This window comes from Lipotes vexillifer, unplaced genomic scaffold (genome assembly GCF_000442215.2).
Source record: "Lipotes vexillifer unplaced genomic scaffold, Lipotes_vexillifer_v1.1 scaffold1411, whole genome shotgun sequence".
Taxonomy (NCBI): Eukaryota; Metazoa; Chordata; class Mammalia; order Artiodactyla; family Lipotidae; genus Lipotes; species Lipotes vexillifer.
Window position 1 is genome coordinate 634,858 of NW_006798086.1, and position 21,861 is coordinate 656,718.

Sequence of the window (21,861 nt, forward strand, 5' to 3'; positions counted from 1 at the left end):
ATTATTACTATTATTATATAATTAGTAGTTACAGTATTATGATTTCTGAATTTGTAAAAATTCATATTGAATGTTTAGGCTACATTCAATAACTTCTTATGAAGAATACCATGACTAAGAAATTAATAATAAAAATATGGTTGTAAGGAGGATGTTTAAAATTGATGTTTATAGAAACATCAATTTGTACATAAATCTAATCACAGATAATTCTCATGTATTCACTAGAGCAGTTACCTCAAAGGCTCTCAGTGTTAATAGCATCTAATTAGTCTGGTGTCTATTTTTGTATTTTCATAAAACCTAAGATTGTGTTTACTAGAAAATATCTTCAGTTTATACTCTAAAGGTATTGAGGTAGATGGTGTTCCCTTCCCACCTAAGATAACCCTTATTAGTGAGGTTCTACTGTGATAAATATTCACAGGGCAGTATTTAAGAGTTGAAGACAGTTATAGAGGAAGAGAAAATATAGACGTAACTCTGAGATGTGTAAGAAATCTATACCCAGTCTGGTAAAAGCAAAGATATATACTCCACGTTGCAATCTTGTAAAGGAATTTTCTTTATGGGGAATTATACTGCAATTTGTTTCTTCCATCCTTTACTTTTTCTTTCATCTACCAAATGGTGTATACATTTTGATAGTTTGGTGTCACTGTAAGGTCCAACTGTTGACAGAGAGTGGCTGGCATTACAGTTTTAAGCCTTAACTACAATAGCAAGATAAAAGACCTAGAGGGAAAAAAATAGAAAGGGATAATTGGTCTTCTAATGACCATCGCCTACACTGTATCTGCACGTGACAAATGGGGCTGCATGCTTCAACTAAGCAATGCAGTCACTTTGTTTCATCGGCTCAGTTAACCATTATATAAATACATACATAATGAAATTCTAATCAATTATCGCTTTCTTGGTTTTGGCTTCTCTTAAGATTTATGGCTGTTAATTATTAATTTGTTTGCTCTACATAGCATTTCTCTCCCCCTTTACAGCAGCATGCTTTTTTGAATCTGAATGTTCTTCTGTGTTTGCCCCATTTCAGTATTGCTTACTAACATTTAATATATTTTGCTTTTTTTTTTTTAATTTTGCTGACAAAGTTGCATTGATGAAAGCTGACTTGCAAGGTAGATAGCCCTGTGTGTATAAAACAAGACTGAAACCCCGTAATACACAGTGGAAACCTCAAAATAACATTTTTTACATTTTTGCAGTAACTGTTATTTGGTGAATTTTTCCCCTTCTTGAATGTTGTGCAAGAAACCTCATTTTGTAGCATAGTTTGCATAAAGGCTTTCAGTCTTGAATATGTTTGTATAGTGATTACCTTTAGTGCTTTGATCATCCTTTTTTTAGTTCTTTGTTTTTCAGTGTTCTAGTTATGATTCTTTAGAAATAGACTAGCGTTCTTTTTACTTGTATGTTACATGGGGGCATGTCATTTATACAGAGTTTTTAGTTTTATGTTTAATTGCATGAAATTGTTAAAGCATGTGGATTGATACTTGCCAACATACCTATCCAAAACACCCAGCAATCATAACTTTATTCATAGTTTGTGCAGGAAAACTTCTAGAAACTTATAGGACATTTTTGTATAACTCTCTTCAGTGGCTCTTTTTTTTTTTTTTTTTTTTTTTTTTTTTTTAATTGCAGGGGGAAGGGTTCAGTTAAATACAATGCATTTATTAAGCCTGCTTTTTTTTTTTTTTTTTTTTTTGCTAATCTGTATCTCAGTTTCATGAAGTTATAATCTCCATCTCTCATGGTGTCTCTACCCATTGGTCAGAAGTTAAGGAGATCCATGCGTTTTTCTAAAATCCAAACAGTGAGAGAGAATTACTGATGAAGGAATGAGATCACCTGCTCCCATGATCATACGAGAAGCTATGTGCTTGCTTTTACTATTTGCTGGTCTAGTTTACTATTATAATGTATTTTGTCCTGTATTTGAAACTTGAGAAACCTTTATATTACAGCTTCTCTGTTCCTAATTCAGGTGTGTGAACTAGAACTTTCCAAACTAGTTTGGTCATGTACTTTGAGGTGTTGGCAACTACTAAATGTGACCTAGCTCATGTGTGAAACACTTTTAGATTTTTTTAAAGAACCCAAGTTGCTTTTGGATTGTTTTCAGGGCCCAGCACAACCTGCCAGGAGGACTCATGTTCCAACCAAGGCGTGTGCTTGCAGCAATGGGACGGCTTCAGCTGTGACTGTAGCATGACCTCCTTCAGCGGGCCACTCTGCAATGACCGTAAGTTCCCCTCTGAGTGTAGACTGATGCTCAACGTTGCTTCCAGTTACTGTTTGATATCCCGGGTCTAAAGCTGGGAGTCTTTATATTATCCATGAATAAGTTAAACTGTCATAACCAGGAGGAGCACTTGGTTCCACAGAAAGGACATGTTTGAAATACTAATGTATCAATCAAGGATGCCATTAGCCAAAATCTGTGATGATGGTGATTCTTTGGTCTTCAGCTCTTTGTTGGAATTTTTTAAATTGCTAATGGTCACCTTGTCGAAAATAATTTTTTCATTTCCTGTATGTGACACCCCTCCCCTAGTTTTTGAAAGAGCCTTCATGTTGCTTTCTATTAAGTACTATTTCATAAGATTATATCTTGAGGGCTGGAATTTTAGTGAATTGACAGGTTCATTATGTTTCTCTCTCTACATCTTTTCAAGCCCATACTGCCTTTTACATTAAAAAACAGTATGTTTAAACCTTGTCCTTCAACTACTCTCCCTTATGTTTGTGCTTGTGTTTTTTCCCCTTTAGTCTCACAATATAAGCATGACAGGGGACATCCCTGGCGATGCAGTGCTTAAGACTTCACCTTCCAGTGCAGGGGGTGTGGGTCAGGGAGCTAAGATCCCACATGCCTTGTGGCCAAAAAAAACCCAAAACATAAAACAGAAGCAATATTGAACAAATTCAATAAAGACTTTAAAAATGGTCCACATCGAAAAAATAAATAAAATTACATTAAAAAATAAGCATGACAAAGAAACATGATATTCACGTTATATTATGGAATATTTGTGAGTGCCTAATTTATGTGATAGCAGTGTGGATTTTGAGACCATATTAACTGGTATGTGGGATGACGTTCTGTTTCTTAACTTTCGAATAGATACTGCTTTACAACACTTCATCAAAATGATAATACAAGGGTTTCCTACAAAACTTTGCATTCCACTCTCTTGAGAAAATATATCTGACAGAGCCTTCTGGTTGTAAAATATAGTCCATGCTTATGTTGTAAATGCTACAACATTGAAGAAAAAGCTCTCGGGTGGTGGGATAGCAGATGAGATGATTGAAGGTTTGGGCTTCCAGGCAAAGGCTGAGCTTGAGTATGGATTTAAAGAAAGACTAGAGCTTGTTCATTTTGACCTTTATCTATTTGAGACTCTGTTCAGGTCAGTAGATATGTGTATCATAAGGTTGAAGATGGGGTCAAACCAGAACGTGTTATTGAACTGAGTTGTTGCAGCCTAGCAAATATAGTACAATTTCCTAGCTATCTTCAGGTTTCCTATCCAAAATATTAAATATAGGAAGAACAAGCAAGTAATACAAAGTAAATAGTACTTGGAAGAGACATGTAAAGATCATACCACCACAGAAGGAGAAATATTTAGTCTTCATCCTACCAGTGAGCTCTTCCATTACAAGAATTACAAGAAACTTGAAGCCACAAACACATATTCAAACCATCACACGTTTGCAAACACTGTATTTCTGCAAATCGAATCATTCTTACAAACATTAAACCACATTTAGAGTTATGTAAATAACCTTATGTAAAGAGTCAATAAATATTTATATGTACATAAAGAAAAGCAAATCAAAGAAACTATATATCCTTTTAATAAAGGTATGTAAATATATAAATAAAATAGTAACGTCCTGCAGTTGCTCCTGCCCCAGAGAAAATAACATCAACTTATTTTCAAGGACAAACAGAAGACTGATAATTTGTTATGATTTTATTATGACAATTTAAAAATCCTGAGTATGATCCTGACAGATGTAGCTGAGAGAGCTTTTTTTTGCATAAAACTGGTTTTCATTTTGCTAAAGAACCTTCTCTGCCAAATTTTGTGCTTAGTCTAGTTTCCATGTTTTACAAAACAGTTGTCATTTGGTTGTGTCAGATTGTGTATCATCTTATAGCAGTTAAGTATAAAGAATATAATTTTCTCTAGACAGTTCCTAAAGGAACATCAAGGTCCTACCTTAAGTAACATGCTGTCTTCAAATCATTTTTACAGAAAATTATTTGAATGCTGCTCTTGGGTGATAGTAGTGGTGATGACAATGATAAGGCTATTTGTTATTTTCTTGTAAATAAGGTAACTGTCATTCAATAAATATGTCTCCTGATATGCCTCTAGCACAGATCAGCATTAAAATTACTTTGGAGGGCTCTCAGAATACATGCATTTTGATTAAGTCATTATCTCTTTGTGGGTTTTCTGGAAATGTGAAATAGTTTTCTTGGCTTGTACACTGGTGTTTTGGTGGTGAGGATACGTAAGTACAAATCAGTTTTTAAAAGCAAATCTTATTTTCATATCAACTCTAATTTGTAGAAGGTACAATAGTGACAGTTACCTTGAAGACATGCAATTGATATGGCAATAAAAGTAGCATGCCACATTTTCTTCACTTTTTAAATTGATCAAAACAAACCTTATCACTACATCTCACTGTTTTTCTGTAAGTTGCGCAAATAAAATTAGTGTGATTCCTGGGATTTTAACAAGATCCTTTTCTGTATAGAGGTTGACTTTTTTTTAATGAAGCCATTTAGGACATTTTGTTTCTTAATGAAATTTTCGTCTCCACGCTTAGATATTTATCCATAAATTCTGTGGCTGCAGCTGTCAACTGCAAAGAAAACCAAAAAAGGAAGATAGAAACAAAGCTTTTTTGTAAAGAAAGGGAAAGAACACACCACATTGTAAATGAGATCTTCCCACCCCCACCCCTGCCCCCTACAGACCTTCTAAAAGTCATCTCTCTGATAATTTTCACAGAGTTAGAGTAACTAGAAATTTTTATTTATATTAGCCTGGAGACATAATTAACGGGAAGATAGGAATAAGTTTTCTCTCGTAAGTGTAATCCTGGATAAATCATACTAATTAATGAAGTTAAAGGAATCTTTCAAAAAGAAGAGGTACTTAGGCAAAGTGATGCCAAAGGCTACTTTTAAAGAAAAGTGTTTGTGAAACCCTTTCTTCCCTGGAAAGTTGCCATCTAAATGACCTACTCATTGGCAAAAATAATTGCTCTGACTGTGTGTGTGTGTGTGTACGTGCGTGCGTGTGTGTGTGTAACTCCTTAATTCTTCCATATCTGTACCATATTTTAGGTCCCCAATATAATTTTTCTGGCTCATTGTAGCAATATCTTGGTTGAGTTTCCCCCTTCTTATCCCTCCCCTATCCAATCCATCCTATGCCTCCTTGCCAGTTTTGTTCTTTCTTCCTGTTCTCCCTAGTTTAAATACCACAAGCTCTTCCTGATTCTCCTAACGGGAGACAATGCTTTCTGTCCTCTGACCTCTGTAGAACTTTGTTTATGCTATTTTATCAGTCATCACTTTCTACCTTATAGTTACTTATGTTTGGTCTTATCTCCCAGGAACAATAATCCTTTTTGCGGTGGGAGTGGTTCATAAGCCCAATGTTTTGTACCTTATGTTGCATATAACTGTTGATAATAGTAACTCATTAAATCAGTGTTGACCAGATGCATGAATCTTGCATAAGGATTTCTAGGACATCCTCAGTGGTCAACAATACTCTCCAAATTCATCAGTTTGGAGTTCATGAACCTCCATGGTCTGACCCTAGCTTTTGTTTTCATTCTTATCTATTGTAGAACTTTGTCCATATGGCATGTTACCGCCAGTTAACTTATGGTGTCTGAGCAACATTACACTTTCCCAATTTCCTCACCATTGCTTATGCTAATTTCTCCTCCTGGGGATTGCACTCCTTCCACCTAGAATGCATTCCTTTCACTATATCTGCTTGAAGAAATGTAATTTCATTTTTCAATCATTACCTAAACTGCTTCATCCCATGGAAACTTCCCTGGTCCTCTGAGCTGGGCCTCCTTTCCGTCTTCTGGAATCTTAGAGCAACTGTTTTTGCACTTAGCACTTAGATTTGTGAACTTTCTCTTGGATGTAACTACTTACTGAGTGCATGCTGGGTGCCAGGTCTGTGTTAAGAGTTGATATTCATTGCATTAAATCTACATATCACCTGTTCATGCTTGTGCACACACACCATCATCAGACCATTGTGCTACAATAATCCTTTTTTGCATCTACCCTGTGGTCCAGAATAGAATGTAACCATACTAGCTAATTTAATGTCAGGTTGGGGAAGATGAATATGGCTATGATCATACGGAAAATAGTGAACATAATAACACTGTCACATTACATTAGTGTGGAAATGTTGTGTGCCAAATTACAGTTCAGCTTCAATGGTGTCTGTTACCATAAGGGATTAATACATCATAGTGCTGTTATTTTGGTGCTAGGAGGGTGAGGGCATTGCCATTAAAAGAGTATTTTCAGAATTCTAAACTTTGCCCAAAGAAAATCTTCGTGATAGGAATTCATCATATCTTTTGTATGAGAATTAGTATTGTTCATTGAAACAAGGATGAAATACATTTGACTGTGACTTGTTCCCATGGCATTTTAAAGTATCTTCAGCTTTTTTCTCACCTTCTTTCGTTGTTTGAAAAGAGAATCCAATACCCAGTATTTGAGCATCAATATCAGAACTACTGGAAATGAATCATAACATACATAAAAATAACTTGAATCAAAGTAACATTGTTTCTCTCCGCTGTAGATCTGCCAGTAGTATTAAGCTGTGAGCTGATTCGCTACTGATGCCATTTATGGCTGGATAAAATTTAGCAATTAGCTATGTCCACAACCAGATCCTCATTGTGAGTATGGTGAATCTTATCAACCTTAAATCATTCAAGCATTTCTAAATGGCGGCCCTGAAGTTGTTGGAAAGCAGTTCATAAGTAATATTTACCAATAATGCTTTAGAAAAACTAATGCATAAAAAGAAGCGTTAGTCTCTTTTCATATTGCAGTTGGGCAAATGACAGTTTTAAGCTGTATCTACATAAGAAAATTTAAGTGGGAAGGGAAGTCCCCAAACAGTGGAGTGTAGAGTATTTGCTGTATTTGAATTACTCAGATTAGTCCCGTATATTTTTCAGCAGCTGAATGATCCATGATTCTAAGTAGCCTTTTGCTCTGTGTAACTGGTATCAATTTGGCCCCAGAAGTCAAGAAAGAAGGCCCAATCGATTTTTTTTTTTTTTTTTTTTTTTTTTTTTTTGCGGTACGCGGGCCTCTCATTGTGGCCTCTCCCGTTGCGGAGCACAGGCTCCAGACGCGCAGGCTCAGTGGCCATGGCTCACGGGCCCAGCAGCTCCGCGGCATGTGGGATCCTCCCGGACCGGGGCACGAACCCGTGTCCCCTGCGTCGGCAGGCGGACTCCCAACCACTGTGCCACCAGGGAAGCCCCGATTTTTTTTTTTTTTTCCTCTGCTAGTACTCTCTAGTTTTTCTGGCTTGCTGAAAAATCTGACTTTGTGAACCTTGATTTTGCTCTTACATCAGTGCTCTTCACTGTAGGCCTTATAAATGTAAATACGAAAGTAGCCTTTGATGTGGTAATACTGCCACAAGAACGCAGCTAGACCAGGGCTCCTTGGAGAGAAGTTTTCACCGGTCACCTTTGTTAACTGTCCTTAAGGGGTTTCAGTGGTTCCGGTTCTCACAAGGTGCTATTTCAGAGAGCTTTAGGACCCTAGTCTCTGTCTGAATAATTTTTTTTTTCCGTGCGAGTGCATTTTGCTTAGGCTTCTGACTTTGCTGTTCAGCGGCGCGACACAGCGGGTGCAGAATCCAGGCTGCGGTGGGAGACCGCCTGAATCTGAGGTGCTCATTTTTGAAACTTGAGGCCTTTGGGTTTACTCTTACTTTTTAAATGGATTTTACTTCCCCAGAAATGATGCACTGAAAGCCCTTGTAAACAAACTGAAGATTTATCATGGTGAATTCTCAGAATCCTGCATATACTAAATAAGTATAAACAATAAATAGTTTAATCAAGAAGATATATGAAGAGTAAAATGTTAGGTAATTGTCCAACTTTATGGAATCTGATTATCCTGGGTAATTTTTAAAAGAAGGAGTATAAGATTAAAAAGAATAAGTCTAGTTTTTGTGAGATAGATATTTGATTTTAAAAAAAGAATAAAATTGCAGTTGAATTTGGAAGGAAGTGGTTGGATCAGGCGTAAGTTGTTTATATAGTTTGTTGCTGTGAATATACCTAACTAGTGCATAAGAAGGACTACAAAATCATTTTACGTAGATCACACCAACATATTTTAATGTGAATCACATACTTAATAGGTGTTATATGCATGTTGTTTATATATTATAAACCTTATCTTTTCAGTCTTCACAAATATTATTTTCAATTTTCAAGTGAGGATATTGAGGCATGAGCAGCTTAAATAACTTCTTTGGGCTGAAATGGCTGGTAATTGGCACAGAAAGACTTTGAATGTAAGTCAGACTAACTTCAAGCCCATATTCTTACCTGCACCCACAGTTCTTCCCAGAAAGGGATAGAATCTGAAACACCCCAGATGCAAAATTCCCCAGAGAGGTTAGTAATGACTGATATTTAACATTGTGGACTTTTTTTCCATCCCCATCTGACTCTTGATTCTTATATTTAATTGTAGGCATTGTGTTGCATGAAACATGCTCTTCCCCTTAACTCCTCAGTTCTGCTTCCTAAGATGAGTTAACAATTCATAGCTGTTTAAAGCATACTGTCATTAACTTTCAGTTCTTTTATAAAAAGTTACTGATTATGAAAATAGAGATGGGAATTTTCTGTGATGTTTCTACGACAGCCTGGGTTTCTCAAAAATAATAATTTAATATTTGATAATGAAGTCAGGCAAAATACTTCCCAAGATTCTTTTACTTGAATCAGATTCACAATGTATATTACGGGAGAGGAGGAACAAAGATTCAGAATTGTGCTGACCACCGAATCCGTGCCAAGTGTTTGATTATGTTGATTACATCCCAGTTTTCTCTTTATGCAGTGTTGAGGCAGAAAGGAAAAAAAAAATGAAGTCAGAGGTTAGCAGTGTGGCCTTTAAAGGTTTTTGGAAGATTCACAGGGATAACACAAGAGAATGCATGAAGCCCAAATCATGAAAAGTGCCTACAGGATTAGTAGTAAAGACCAACTGTCCCTTGTATTTGTAGGGAAGGGAAAGAAAGCTCAGGGGAAATGTGCAGAGCCCAGAAAAAAAGGTCATGATAAAAATAATGCTGTGCTTGCATTAGCGAATAATTCTAGTAGTAAGGAAAAAAGTATTACTGCAAAGAAAATGCACCTTGCCCAGCAATCCGTTTTCCTTCCCTGAACAAAGCATTCTGTGTCTTTAATGAGATTTAGTGTAGCAATTAAAACGTTTAGGAATCTTTTATGGGGAGGAATTATGGTATCCTCTGCAGCTCAGTGCTATTGTACATTGTTACTTCTCTGGTAGCACTCTACAGCAGCATAAAGTACAAGGATGCTTGTTAGCTCTGGGTATTGTGGAGTGTATGATTTTAATGACCCTAATGATCTAAATTCACATCTCTCAGAAATGGCCTGTGGAGCCTGAGGCTTAATCTCCCCAGGATTTGGTGAGATAGGAAGGTACAAAGGCGTTTCTTAACTTGAAATGATTTCAGAATGAAACAAGTCATAAAAGGATGAGCTGATATAGAAGGATGTTAAAAAAAAAAAATGGGTCGTGAACAAGGAGGCGGCTGTGTTTGACGGAGACTGGAAACTGTGTTTGTGTAGGTGTGAATGCTTCTTATAAATATATAACATATGACCCTTTAGGGAGAGAAACAGATGGAATACGTAGCAGGAAATAAAGAATACATTTTGCTTGGTTTCTTCGCTCAGATGGAACAGGATGTATTTTAATATTTGGCATCTCCTGTTGGGAAGCTTTCAGGGCCTCATCTGGATTCCAGCAGCTCAGGACAATGCTGACATTGGGAATAGTGCTGGGTAAAAACAGACCTTTGAATACGATTGCAAAACTTCTCCGGGTCATGACTTGATGCATAAATATTTCAGCCATGTTTCATGTCGAATCCTTGATGGTCACTTGAACGCCCAATATGAAGGAATCCAGAACCAAGGATCCAGATTCATGCAATCATCACACCCTCAGAGTAAGGCTGTGTTCTGAAACTGTGGGGTTCATCTTCCATGACATCAATCACAAATCTGCTCTCCTAGGTCCTATGCAAGGCAAGTGCTCCATTTTACTAAATTAAAAACAGAAAAGTGTCAGAGAAATATCATTTCTTCTCAGCTGCAGGAGACATCACAGAAGTAATTAAACTGGATTTTGGTATGTCAAGTACATTCCTTTCATTGACAGTGACAATAATTCTGTAAATCAGAGCTTGGAAGCATTTTTAGTGCTGTTGAAGTGTGAAAGATAAAAACCTAAGGTTCTTAAAATTAAATCTCATGAAACTAAAATTGATCTATGGAGTAGAGTGTAAGAGGCTGCTTCCTGGGTTGAGAAGGCAGTCTCCCTTCTGGAATTCAGTGCCTACAAGGTATATAGATGATGTTGATGATACTTTTTTTTTATTCTTTAAACACTGAGTCCCTGAAAGCTATATTGGTGCAAAATCAAATGGAGTAGGTGTTCAGTACAAGCTATCGTTTATGGTTTTAAGGTCACTTGGAAAATCCTCTCCCCGTAACCCCAATATCTCCTTTTCTAATGTTGCCAGTAGGTTTTGTTGACATTCATTTCCCTAGCATTCCTGTATTCTTTCACTCAACATTTAAGGTTGTCCACAACCTTGCTCAACAAACACAACTGTACACTGTGCCTCGTAGGCTCAGGCATCAACTCTTTGATACTGACATGTATAGAGAGACACGGGTGTGGTCACTGAATGCTCTCTACATGTTCACCTCTGCTGAACGAGCCCCTCATTCGATTGTCTTCCTCCTCCCTGACTTCCACTCTTCCTAAGAAAATTCATTCCGTAGAGGTGACCCAGCTCAGATCAAGTTCATCCAGAGTAGGACAGTCTTCAGTTAGTGATTTATCAGCTTCTGAGTCTCCAGTTACTATCTAACCGGTGTCTTTTTATGTGTGTATGCCTTTAATTCCCAGCTGTATTTCACATCCCATTCTTCTATTTTCGGTATTATTTCTCACAGTATATGTTCTGCAATACTTGAAGAGCGAGCAGTGTCTTGAAGCCTCCATTAGTTACCTAATTTTTTAAAACACTTTATTTTTTAGAGAAGTTTTAGGTTCATAGCAAATTAAGAGGAAAGTACAGAGATTTCCCGTATGCCCCCCATCCCCACACATGAGTTGCTCTCCTCATTACCAGCAGCCCTCACCAGAGTGGTACATTGGTTACAATTAATGGATCTACACTGACACATCATAATCACCTAAAGTCCATAATTTACAAGGTAACTGATGTGTGTGCCCATCCCTAAAGTTCTCTAAAATATATGTATATGCATATTATATGATATCTGACAGGGATAGTGTATTATGTTTTATCATTCTTACTGTAAATACATTTTTCATGATCTTTATTCCTAATAGTAAAGACCCATGTGGAAGTAGAGTCTTACATAGCTAGAAAGAAAGTGCTTTGAGTAAAGATGTGTGTGTTTCTCTGGGGGTGTGTGGTTAAGTTTGTGTGTCTGTGCAAGTGCACATACCATGGGAGATGGATTTAAAAACATCACTTTCTATTTTCTTCAAATTCCACTGATGTCCTGCTTTGTATATTGTCACATTAAATCTAACAAATTCTGAGACCTTTAGTTGTTTCAAAGTAACTATTTTTTGTTCAGTTTTCTTTTTTCTCATTAATTGGCTGATACCTGTAGGAATAATGACATTATTATGAAATGCTACACTGCTTATTTGATCTTTTCTAGCTAAGCTTTACAATTTTGCAATGTTGGGATGTTTTTCTAGCAATAACATAAGTCTCTGGGGGGAAAATGATACTATTTCTCCTATAATAGCATAGCACTGATTTAGTTAGCTCACCAGTGTCCTTGAAGAATTCTCTAAATGTTGCCTTTGCAACAGCTCTGGAAGAGCCAAGTGCCATACGATGTTATATAGGTGGAATTCAAAATATTCTTGTTTTTTTCCTTTCCATATTAAATATGATGAAGATATCGTATACAAGTGTACCAAGTGCAAGAGGCAAACTTGGCCTTATTGCTCTGGTTCAGTATTTTAGGAGAATTTGCCTAATGTCAGCTTAATAGGATGATGAACATTTTCTACCTCTCAGTCAGGACATAGAACCACAATCAGTGTGCCAGGTCCATAATGACAGCCTCAGAAATAGAACTTGCTTGGTTGTTGGAGAGGTTGAGAAAGGGTATAAAAAAGAAATTCCAAGTATACTAGAATTTGTCTACCTAAATCAAAGAGAAGGTTGTAAAATGAACAGACTGGACTAAATCAGTGGTTCCCAAAATGTGGTTCTTGGACCAACATTGTCAACATGACCTGTGAATTTGTTAGAAATGAATATTCCTACATTCCAGACCTCCTGAATTAGACACTGTTAGGTGGGACCATATGAAATCTGTATTTTAAGAGCCTCCAGATAATTCTGATAGACCCCAAAATTTGAGAACTGTCAGACCAGATAACCTCTAGACTCATCTTGTTAGTTCTATGCTTTCCATATAACAAAAACTTTATTTAATGGAACAAAGGAAGTTTGCCTGAAGAATTCTTACAAGTAAAACACCATGACTAGAGGTGGTTTAAGTACAATCTTGGCTATTTCTTTCATGGTAATTGAAAACAACTAACAAATTTTCATTTTGATAATTAGCCTCTTCAGTAGGCTGGCAGTCTTAAAAATGTTTGAAAAGTTCCCACTCACACTACTCATGCTGTGAAAAATCTAGTTCAAGGCAAAATTTTCCCTGCAGTATGAGGAAATTGACTAAATCCAAGTACACATCCCTCTGTTCATATTTTTTGGGATTCTTCAGAATAATACTCTGATAATTGGTTTGGCTGGACCATAAAATATTATTCTTATATGCAAACACATTTTAACCTAAAAGAACATTGAGTCAATAAACCACTGTCAAAAATGCCATTCACGTGAGATAGTGTGCTCTTCACATGGCATCTTTTTCCATTGCCTAAAATGTTCCACATCCATACCTACCCTTTCCACTTTCTAAATAAATGTGATCCCATTTCAATTCCCTAGATAGGATTTCCCTTCTCATAAAGAAATATCGCATATCTAATAAGATCTTCATTTTTCCTTATTTATCTTTACTCACAAAGAATGATTCATGTGTGGATCATTTAGTCAGGATCCCAGTATATGACCCTGAACAAGTCACTTGAGTTTGTGAGCCTCAATTTCCCCATTAGAAAATTAGAGATTTGGCTTGCCTGGTCTTTAAGTTCCCTAGAGCTCCAAGGGTTTGTGATTCATTCTTGCTATATTCTTTCTTTTCTTTTCCCCAACCCTCAGACCTATTTTTACTCATGTTTAAGGATCTTCTAGGATGCAGCCTATAGCTCAGTCACACAACACTAATCTTAAGCTATATTTTAGCCAAAGACCTTTCCTGCCAAGTCCTATAAAAAAAGGAAGAACTTGGGAAAAGAAATCCGATTAATGGTATGTCTTCCTCTTTGAGAAAGGAAACTTTGAATTAATCCTGAAACACAAGGCAAAGACATCCGCTCTTTGTTTCTTTCATGTTTGTGTAGCTGTTTATTTATAGCTCCTTTTAGATATCTATTTACATCAAATTTGTTTTAAGTTGAAAATTTTACTGTTGCAGGAATCATGCCTGTGTACTTGCTTAGCTAAATGCTGTATGTAATTATTAATAGTACTTAAATACTTTTTAGTGATTAAAAAAACAATATAATTAAGGGTATATAATTGTTAATATGATCAGGATACAGCTACTAATTGAACACTTACTATGTGCTGGGTTTTTCATATTAAACTTTTTTATTCTCCTACCATTCTCTCATAATAAGAATTATGACATCTATGTTACAAAAGTTGTATCTAAGGTAAAGAAGTATTCCCCTGTTCACATGTTAATAAGAATAAGAATTCAGGCTTGTCTCACTAAAAATTCTATGGTCTGCCATCGAGAGATGGTATCATGTAATCTCTAAGTATTGAATAAAGTAGTCAAATTGAGAAGATTCACATGCTTTCTTTACTTCCATTTCAAATGTTTTAGAACACACACAAAATGAATAAATATATGCAAATCTCCTCAATGTAAGAAATTGTAAAAATGAGGAAGAACTGATACAGAGCAAGGTTAATCCTATTTTCTCAGCTAAATCACTCATCTTCAGGCCTGTATCCTATACTGATACATATTAATGCATGTGACCAGCACACCTAATGAGACTTTACAAAGACTTGCAGCTTCAAAGAGAAAACCTTTGTATACCTTCAGTGAATGAGCAAACTTTAAAAATGGTGCTTATGAAGTAGGATATAGAACATCCTGAATAACCCAGGAAATTTTTCTCTATTTAAGATAGAGAAAACATTTGGGATATTGTTAAGAGCATTCATGAAAATGATAAGCATATGGTTTTTCCTAGTTATCAGGTTTCTGGTCATTAGTTTTAGTGTGTAAGGAGGAAAAGGATCATATTCAACAGTGGAGCTAACCTTTCATGACGTTGCCTCTTCCACTTGCAATTTCTATACTTCTGAAAAGATCATTTCCTTTTGCTGGAAACTACTATGATTTAGTTTTACTGAATTCCATCTCTCCAGCTGATACTTGAACTGTGTAGGAGACTTTAATACCTCTGCTTCTGGCCTGAAACACTGCCCGTGGGAAATGAGAAACAGTGTGAAAGCATCTTTCCACCTTCCAAGGGTCACATGTACAGAAACAGAGGGCCTTGGGCTTAGAGAGTCTGTAGGTTAGGAACATATTTGCATGGTAAATTATCTGAATCTGAGACTATTATTAATTATGCACTTACTATGTACAAAACACTGTGAGATATATGGAAAGTGAACTGATTGGAACCATACCCCCAAAGGAGTTTTCATCTTGGAAGAATGATTCCCAGGACCCAGGGCAATAGGGAATATTGTCCGTGTTGTTTCATGACCTATTGTAAGTACTTACAACAATGCTTGGTGCTTAGTACCTACTCAATAAATACTAATGCAATGAATAAAATACATTGTTAATAAGATAACTAGTAATTTAAGTACTCATTGTATGGTGCAAACAATTGCCATTTGTGAACTCAGAGGAGAGGGCAAGCATAGTAGTGGGCTGGCTGAGTAGAAATGAGGTAGATCTCAATTGGGTAGAGAGAAACAGGGAAGGCATTCCATACAAGGGAGATAATATGAGCAAAGGAGAATCTATAGATAAAATATTCACAGATCCAAATACGTCTTTGGAGTGTCACTATAACATCAAGTACACTGCTAGGCTCTGTGTATACAGAAATGAACAAAAGGAGGCTGTGGGTACAGTGGAAAGATTACAGACTTTGGAGACAAATAGACCCAGAATTGCATTCTGACTGCACATGGTACCTGTGTGGCCATCATCATTGATTAATGTATCTGAGACCTGGCTTCTTCATCTGTAAAATGAGGCCATGATAACAGATATTGCAGGGTTGTGTTGAGAATTACAGGTAATACATAGTAAGATGCTTACTATACCCCAGACTGGTCAGAATTGGTATCTATTGCAATGCTGCCCTTACCTTTGCTTTCAAGGAGGTCAAAGACAAGAGGAAATGACTGGCATGTATACAGATCATTACTACTTTGCTCCTTCTGGGGACCCCTATAATGTGAATGTTGGTGTGTTTAATGTTGTCCCAGAGCTTCTTTTAGACTGTCCTCGTTTCTTTTCGTTCTTTTCTTACTTATTCTGTTCCACAGCAGTGATTTCCATCAAGCTGTCTTCCAGCTCACTTATTTGTGCTTCTACATCATTTATTCTGCTATTGATTTCTTCTAGTGTATTTTTCATTTCAGTTATTGTATTGTTCATCTCTGTTTGTTCTTTAAATCTTCTAGTTCTTCATTAAACATTTCTTGTATCTTCCAGTCTGTACCTCCATTCGTTTTCTGAGATCTTGGATCATCTTTGCTGTCATTATTCTGAATTCTTTTTCAGGCAGATTGCCTATCTCTACTTCACTTAGTTGTTCTTCTGGGGTTTTATTTTGTTCCTTCTTCTGGAACATATTTCTCTGCTGTCTCATTTTGTCTGACTTTCTGTGTTTGTAGGCTCCATGCTGCAAGACTGTAGTTCTTCATGCTTCTGGTGTCTGCTCCCTGGTGGGTGAGGTTGGTCCAGAGGCTTGTGCTGGCTTCCTGGCAGGAGGGACTGGTGCCTGCCCACTGGTGGGTGGAGTTGGGTCTTGTCCCTCTGGTGGGCAGGGCCATGTCAAGGTGCATGTCTAGAAGTGACTTTGGGCTCAGGACCACTTTAGGCAGCCTATGGGTTGATGGGTGGGGCTGTGGTCCCACCCTGTTAGTTGTTTGGCCTGAGGTGTCCCAGCACTGGAGCCTGCAGGCTGTTGGGTGGGGCCAGATCTTGGTGCCAAAATGGCAACCTCCAGGAGAGCTCACATGGAGGAATATTCCCTGGGAATATTCCTTGCCCCCATAGTGGGCCACAGCCAACCCCCACTTCCCCAGGAGACCCTTCTAAGACCCACAGGTAGGTCTGGCCCAGGCTCTTATAGAGTCATTGCTTTGCCTTGGGTCCCAGCACATGAAACCTTGTGTGCGCCCTCCAAGAGTGGAGTCTCTTTTTCACCCAATCCTGTAGAGCTCCTGCACTCAAGCCCCACTGGCCTTCAAGCCAAATGCTCTGGGTGTGCCTCCTCCCAATGCCAGACCCCTAGGCTGGGAAGCCCAATGTGGGGCTCAGAACTCTCACGCCTGTGGGAGAACCTTTGCAATATAATCATTTTCCAGTTTGTGGGTCACCCACCCTGCAGGTATGGGATTTGATTATTTCACAAATGTGTCCCTCCTGTCATCTCATTGTGGCTTCCTCTTTGTCTTTGGATATAGAATATCTTTTGTGATACATTCCAGTCTTTTTTGTCAATGGTTGTTCAGCAGTTAGTTGTGATTTTGGTGTTTTTGTGAGAGGAGGGGAGCTCAAGTTCTACTCTGCCATCTTGTCTCCCTTCAATACTTTGCTTTTCAGAGTGTGGTCTGAGGACCGAAAGCCCCTGCAATATGCATACTCCACCTACTGAATCAGAATCTGCATTTAACAAGATCCCAGGTGATTCATGTGCACATTGAAGTGTGAAAAGCACTGCTCTAATAGAGTTATGTAACTAGGGCAGAGCAAGGAGTGACTAAGTAGACTTAAGAAAATGAGGAGAGACTTCTCTTAGAGAATGAAATCTAGAGGAATTCAGACAGAAATATTATAAATGCGTGGAGTAACTTGTTTAGTAAATCAATTCCTGATTTGAAAAATTTGGTATAGATTCACCTTCTTGACACCACTATTTTTACATCACCTTGACTTTTGGTAATCTCCAGTGGTTTTCGCAAGTGAAATGTGTGCCATGGCAACAGTTTTATCCAAGTGAGGCTAATCCTTGCTTCTTGCTGCAATGCATTAGAAGGAATAAGCTCTAAAATCTAGGATTTACTGTGAACCTGTCCATAAGAGGTCTGAGTCCACAAGCCGCCTCCCAAGAAACTCAGAATGCAGACATTTCATTGGATAGTCTAGTTTAATCACAAAGGTCTTAGCAGACATTACTTCTTTCTGGGCCAGTAAATGGGATAATGTAAGAGTTAGTCATCTGATGCTCAGGAAAAAATAAATAGCCTGCTTTCCCTAGGCTGTCCCTGAAGTCCCCTCTGGTTTAACCCTCATTTTCTTTTTAATGTTAGAATTGCTTCCATTTTATGTGGAGCCACGTGGTTCTGTTCGTTGAGTTGGCAGGTGGCTCCAATCCTATAATTATGATCTTGATTGTCGGCTGCCAAAGCACAAAAAACTGTAGTAATCCACTGAGGTGGTCTTTAGTGAATTGTTGCATATGCTTTTTAGCATATCACTGCACATTAATCTCACAGTAGCAATAAAACTATTATGGTAGTAAAAGATATGCATTTTCATTTTCATAAAGTGTCATAAAATTCAATTAACTACACTTTCCCAAATTACAGTTCATTCGGGGAAGCCCTGGGTTTCCGAATCTGAAATTACATGTTCCGTTCACTTTTTCTAGTGACCTCCATTAATGCTTTAATCATTACACCTACTGCAACGTTATCATCTCTGGCATCCCTTTGTCTCCTTATCTTTCTATAAATTTTCTCCTGCTTTTCTACTTACAGCCTTGTAGAGGCACTTCCAATACAGTTTTATTTATTTATTTTCCTATTGCCTTAATTGGAGGGAGAATGGGAGAATGAATAGCATAAGTAATCCCCACAAATTTAGGCATTATAATTACACAGAATGGAGGATGTTCTTTGGTGCTATACCCACAAGTGATGAAGAAAAAGCAGAGGGGTTTTATTTATTAGACTGCGAGAGAGTCTGACCAACCACCACTTTGCTAATCTATAAAAGTGAACATTCCTCCCATGTTTTTAGATTGTTCATCTTCTTCTCAAAAGTAGTTTAATAGCACAGACTAGAGAAAGGTCTCCTGGTATTCAGATTTTATTACTTACACTGACTAAAGTGCAGTACATTTGCTAGTATAATTACACCCTAGTTGTCACAATAAATGAACACGATATATTTTATGATACACTTTACTTGCTTATTATCATGTTTGTTCACACATCTCTCAGACTTAATAACCCATGGGGGGCTTCTACCAACATTGGTGAATGGAAATTAGCGAAGTTCTCTCTTTCATTTGTGGCGAGATTTTTATTTCAGTTGTACAAAAGCCATACACAGGATAGATAGTAGGTTTAGAGAATTTGTGAAATATCTGTAACTCTGCAATATTCCCTGCTCACTGTGTGACTTTTCTAAATTTCACTACTAATCTCCCAGAACCCACAAAAGTGAATATTAGTTAAATGCATTTTTAATGGAGACCAACTAATGTTCCTTATTATTTTACAAAACAAAATCAAAGAAAATCCTGAATGTCAATAGAACTCTCTTTTGAGATATATATTTATATATGAGTTCAGGTTGACCTTTCACAGGGCAAGGTTGCTTTCTACATTTATGGTAGGATCATAAAAAATATCAAAATATCCATTTGGTTTTAAATAATTTGGAGTCAAAATATAAGAACCCAGCCCTATTAGCATGGATATTTGAAAGATTGTCCATCCTGCTTGTTGCAGGACCATTACAGATCTTATCATAGACATCTAAAACGTAGTCTAACAGTAATGAGATCTTTTTCTTTAAGGAGGGGATAAAGGAATCACATGCCCTGAATCATGTGGTATTGCATTAACTTTTATAAATGTGCAGGGCATTTTTCCTCAAATCAGACAGGGCACAGTCATGTAGGCTTGGCCATAAAGTGAGTAATTAGGTTCCAGCTTGTGGGTAAGTTTAAAACATTTCTGACTGGTTATAAAGACAACACATACTTGTAGAACCATTGAAAATATAGAACAAATAAAAGGCAAAACAAAACCACCTGTATTTCTACAATTAGGCTTCTTCCCTTTTAAAGGAAGCTTTCAATTCAACATCCAGGAAGTATTTACTTAGTATTTTCTATGGGTTTAGCATTGTGTTAACTATTGAAAGAAAAAACAAAAGGAAAGAAAGAAGTTAAATTTACTCTGTAGATATCAGACAGAATTGTGACATAACAATGACACAGCACTGGGACAGTAGCCACTATGTAGTATTGTATAGTTTCTATATTGCAGAATCTAGGAGGCACCGTCCACCTCATAGTCATTGATCACTGAATATTTGAACCATTATTTCAACGGATAGCTTGGCAGCTCTATGTCTTGATGAAGTTGTGCCTTTTTTTTTTTCAGTTCACACAAAGTTACCATATGTGCTGCAGTGAGAAATGCAAGATGGTGTCTAATCAAGAGCAAAATGATCTGATACAATATAAATCCCAGTGGCCTTACAAATGAGAAATAACTTAAACTAGGCCTTGAAATTCATCTAAGATTTTCTTACATCAATTTAAAAGAATTAGGAAGTCGAGGATGTCAGTGCCGGCTTCCCAGATCTATCTTCTGGGGAACCAATGGGGAGGAGTGGTGGACAAAGAGTAAAGGCTTTTCCTACTTCTGGGTGGCCTTCTCTTGAGGAAATCTCCTCTTGCCAATCTCAAGGTAGAAGGATTGCCACAGGTGTCCTCACCCTGGTATAAGCCCATTTTCCCTGCCACACCATTGGCTTATTTGGTATGAAAGTCCTTTCATATGTCATTGCTTGGGGTTCACAGTTGTCCCCATCCACCTACATTGAAGTGATTCTCTCCCATTTTTACAAAGATAAGTGAACAGAAGTCATGTTTCTTCCCCTCATGGAGCTTAAAATCTAGTTGGAATATCAGACACTGATCAAATACCGCCCCCCCCCCAAAATTATAAAATTTTAACTCGAATAAGTGCTGAAAAGGAGAATGGTTCACACATTGAGAGAATAACAGAGGTCGGCCTCAGATATCAGAGTTTAGAATTTTGTTTACTTGCCTTTTGAGATTGGACACAGCCTCATTATAAGCTTGTTTTCCTTTGCCTGCAATCATTCATTCTTTCTGTGCTCTAAGAGTGAAATGGACAGAAGCTATCAGTACCTTTGTTAGGTATATGCACAGAGATTCATTGACTTCCTCCAGTTGAAAAACTGTATATATTTGCAGCTGCCTTCCTTGCAACTCTTGCCTGATTTTGAGCAAAAAATACGGAATTTATTTTCCCTGGAAATACTCTTTATCTCCCCTGGTATATAGTAGATTGTTTTGGTTATTTGAAGTACTAAAGGCCACCCAGGATTTTTCTAGAGCAGTATGTGAATGAATCCCTTTACAGAAACTAAAAGGAAGAACACTTCGTGGGGTAAATAGTAGTTGATGTCCACAAAGAACTGTGTTTCTGTCGTGGTAGCAGAAACAAGTTATGGGTATAATGTGTACTACATGCCAGCTGTTTTGGTGGTAAATTTAAAAGTGTGAGACTAGGGTGAGGCAAGTGAGGCATTCACTAGGGTGTAACATTTAAGGGGGCACTAAACACTCTGTAATTAGTGCAATATTTGAAACAATCAAAATTAATGCAAAAAATCCGTGATGAACAAAATATCAGAATTTTAAATCAAGAAAGCATCAGGGGCTTCCCTGGTGGCGCAGTGCTTGAGAGTCCGCCTGCCGATGCAGGGGACACGGGTTCATGCCCTGGTCCAGGAAGATCCCACGTGCCACGGAGTGGCTGGGCCCGTGAGCCATGGCCGCTGAGCCTGCGCGTCCGGAGCCTGTGCTCCACTACGGGAGAGGCCACAACAGTGAGACGCCTGCGTACCGCAAAAAAAAAAAAAAAAAAGAAAGCAAGCATCAGTATTACTGAGTTTTCCTTTTGTCTCAGACTCTACTATAGCTCAACACACCAGTGTTACTGATCTTGTCTTTTTTAAAAATGTTGACGTTTTGTCCATCATGGACAAATTTTGATGTTTAAAATATTAATT

The 21,861-nt window shown here is 37.5% G+C and overlaps 1 protein-coding gene across 1 annotated transcript in view; it reads left to right on the forward strand.

Annotated features, from left to right (window-relative positions):
* NRXN1 (neurexin 1) overlaps nt 1–21,861 on the forward strand; it is a 1,152,893-nt gene that overhangs the window by 602,608 nt on the left and 528,424 nt on the right. The window contains exon 17 of the mRNA XM_007470152.1: nt 2,144–2,263. Coding sequence (XP_007470214.1) covers nt 2,144–2,263 — 120 coding nt within the window. The remainder of the gene's footprint in view (nt 1–2,143; nt 2,264–21,861) is intronic.